The 3,549-nt window shown below is 38.9% G+C and overlaps 1 protein-coding gene across 1 annotated transcript; it reads left to right on the forward strand.

The window, feature by feature from the left end:
- The first annotated feature begins 8 nt into the window (after positions 1-8).
- Positions 9-3,035, forward strand: LOC101302331 (carotenoid 9,10(9',10')-cleavage dioxygenase 1-like). The gene is made up of 12 exons (XM_004292801.1): positions 9-155; positions 234-336; positions 575-837; positions 996-1,175; positions 1,285-1,363; positions 1,474-1,552; positions 1,631-1,693; positions 1,852-1,990; positions 2,083-2,392; positions 2,487-2,551; positions 2,659-2,820; positions 2,916-3,035. The coding sequence occupies exons 1-12, from the start codon at positions 9-11 to the stop codon at positions 3,033-3,035; spliced, it is 1,710 nt and encodes a 569-aa protein (XP_004292849.1).
- The last annotated feature ends 514 nt before the right edge of the window (positions 3,036-3,549 follow it).

Consider the following 3,549-nt stretch of genomic DNA (forward strand, 5'->3'; position numbering starts at 1 on the left):
ATATATATATGCAGCCTTTCTTCAAAGAGTTCCAGCGATTGCTTCCGAGGAAGGTGGATGTCTCAAAAACCATTAAAAACACTTCGGGGAAAATGTTGGATGCAGTTGTGGATTCTCTGTTCCAATTTGTTGATATACCGTCACTCCCATCTCAGGTTGATTTTTTCACTCCCACAAGTAGTTGTAGTCTACCACATGTATGTAATATGTTATAATCGATCGTGTGCTTGCAGAAAAACTTTTTACCAGTTGAAGAGATTGGAGAACTTGTTGAGGTTACCTGCACTTCAGGAGAAATTCCTGCTGATTTTGCTGAGGGTGTTTTCATCAGAAATGGTATACGTACATGCGTAAGCACAACATGAGGATCGTTCATTCTGAACATAAACGAAATAAAATTAAACATAAGCCTGCAAGCCCTACATATGCACACAAATGATATATATAATTGCACAGAAATTAATTTACTCTCTATCTCTATTCGATCCCTGGAAACTGAAATTAATCTTATGTATAATTACTAGACTTCTCATTCTAGCTACTTAATCTTTAATATACGTACTTAATTATGCAGGTAGTAATCCTTTGTTTGGAGGTCTGAAATCAGCAGTGTCGATCTTCGGAGAATCACACCATACTTGGGTAGAGGGAGAAGGAATGCTCCATGCTCTATACTTCAAAAGAGACGATGACCGTGGTAGCTGGGTCATCTCGTATAAGAATAGATATCTTGAGACTGAGACTTTTAAGATAGAAACTAAACTAAATAAACCAGGCTTCTTACCGGCCCTAGCAGGAGATGCTCCGGCAATCATTGCAGCATTTCTCCTAAATTCGGTGACTAATTGATTTAATTTTTTCATTGTCATAATACTTCGATTCTGGTGTGTGTGTGTGTGTGTAAAGATCGATGAAAACCTATTAGGATCTGATCGGTTATTCCCTTCTTTCCTAATTTGGATATTTCATATGCATATATACTTTGTTGCGTGCAGTTGAGATTTGGGGCAGTCAATAAACACATGAGCAACACCAATGTTTTTGAGCATTCAGGGAAGGTTTACACTATTGCAGAGAACTATGTGCCTCAGGAGGTGGACATTTCCACCTTGGAAACCGTTTGTAATTGGGATGTCAATGGAACTTGGGATCGACCATTCACAAGTCATCCAAAGGTACGTTTTGGTTGATTAATAATCTTCTCTTTGTCATAAATCGCTATTTGAATACTTTGAATTATTCTATATGCTTCACTCACTCTATGGTACACGACGATCAATACAGAAAGCTCCTAGCTCCGGAGAGTTAGTCGTGATGGGGACAGATGCACGGAAACCTTACTATGTTTTGGGGGTCATCTCTGGTATGCACTCGATCGATCTGGTCGATCATTGGTGATCATTTGATTATTGTAGTTGCTTCAATTATAGTAGCAGCTAATACATGATCAATATTGCTTGTTAATTACTTCAGCTGATGGAAACAAAGTGCACCAGGTCGATCTCAACTTGAAAAGAAGTGTGCTCAGTCATGACATAGGAGTCACTCCACAGTAAGTTACATGATATAGTAGTTCTCTAGTTACCAATGTATATATCACTGACGATTTTAAACGGTTACTGGTTGTTAGGTACAATGTAATCATTGATCATCCTCTCATTGTAGATGTAAAGAGACTCGTCATGGGAGGCCAGTAAGTAATCAATTGCATGTTGTTTTGTATTTCTTTAATTTCTAGCTTTTTTGTCAATCTTATTTGTTGAAATATTGCTGAAAGATCAAGATCAACCATGCATCATCAATTATGGTCATTCTAGGAGTTGCCTAACTAATTCTTTACACTGTGTATAGATTAATGAAGTATGTAAAGGAAGAGTACGCGAGAATTGGGGTCATGCCTCGTTATGGTGATGCAGAGTCTGTCAAATGGTTTGAGGTGCAGACCAATTGCACATTTCACATTCTCAATTGCTTTGAGGATGATGATCAGGTAATTAAAATACAGAACTCACTCTTATGCAATTGGCATGGTATACTTTCTTGATTAATCAAAAGTATTTTGTTAATGAAAAACGAGAACAGGTTATAGTGAGGGGATGTAGGGCTCTCACATCCTTTCTACCAGGTGCTGACGGCAGCCGAAACCCTTATGAATGGTTCTCCAAAGGGTTCAACTTCGCTGGTGATCATCATGATTCTGCAGAGGTTGGATATCTGTTTGTGCATCTATATGAATGGAGATTGAACATGTTATCTGGAGAAGTTGAGGAGAGGAAGTTAACCGGGTCTGAATACTCCTTGGATTTCCCTTTCATCAATGAACAATTTACTGGATTAAAACACAAGTATGGATATACTCAGGTCATTGATTCCAGGGCAAGCTCTTTGTGTGGTAAAAAATTCTAAAAATTGTTTGGCTTAACTGAAAAAATTATGCAACTGATGATCGATGGACTTGAGAGTTGATCGAGATCTTCTTTGTATAGGGATGGCCAAATATGGATCTCTTGCCAAAATATATCTGGAGGAATCGAATTCTACAAAGTTTGTGGTAAGCAATTTATATATTAACTAGAAAAAATAACTATCTATCTTACTTTGTCATTGCTGTATCGATTATAAAACCAGTACCTTTTGATGAGCTCATAATTTTATCAGGAGGGAAGGGGTGGGAACTTGTTTCCAAAGGTGGAATATCATAAGTTTGAGGACAACAACTTTTGCAGTGGTAGTGTTTTTGTCCCAAGAAATGGAGGCATCAAGGAAGATGATGGCTGGATTATCACTTTTGTTCACAATGAAGGAACTGATGTGACCCAAGTGAGTTCTCAGGTCTATACATATTTAGTGTATATGCACGAAAAGCATTATAGCTAGCTAGTGCAAGTAACATTTCTTGACATGAAAACCTGCAGGTTCATATCATTGATGCACAAGATTTTGAAGGTGAAACGATTGCGAAACTTACAATGCCACAACGGGTGCCCTATGGTTTTCATGGAACCTTTGTGTCTACGCCGGCTTGTCAATCTTAGAACTGTCAATGTTGTCTCCGGGCCCGGGGATTCCATACTTCCGACTTGCTGTATATGGTCTGGTGTAGCCATGAATTTCTCCATGTCAGATCAGAAAAATAAAACCAAGTTTCTGTTACCCCATTTTAGAGAATAATTAGTGTAGTATCTTTTCTTATCGTGTCAATGTAAGATGGAAATAAAAATGACCACATTAAGTATTGTTCTACCTCATCGAATTTTCCCAACAGAAGGTGCTGCAACTACTATATATGTAGCGATATATTAATACACACCAGGTTAAGATATATAAATAAATATATATATATAAAGGATATAGAGCGGACGTCCGCACTCGGCTTAAAGTGCGGACGTCCATCCGTTCTCCACCGTCTAGCGCCGGCGACGGCGCGCCTCCACCCCAGAAGACTCCAGCAGTGTCCCCGACCATTTTCCCTCCCCGGCGAGTCCGTTTTTTTCCAGTTTCCGGCGAGATCGACTTTGTTTGAAGTTTTGGGTGATCTCGCCGGAAAAC

Source organism: Fragaria vesca, linkage group LG2, assembly GCF_000184155.1.
Source record: "Fragaria vesca subsp. vesca linkage group LG2, FraVesHawaii_1.0, whole genome shotgun sequence".
NCBI lineage: Eukaryota > Viridiplantae > Streptophyta > Magnoliopsida > Rosales > Rosaceae > Fragaria > Fragaria vesca.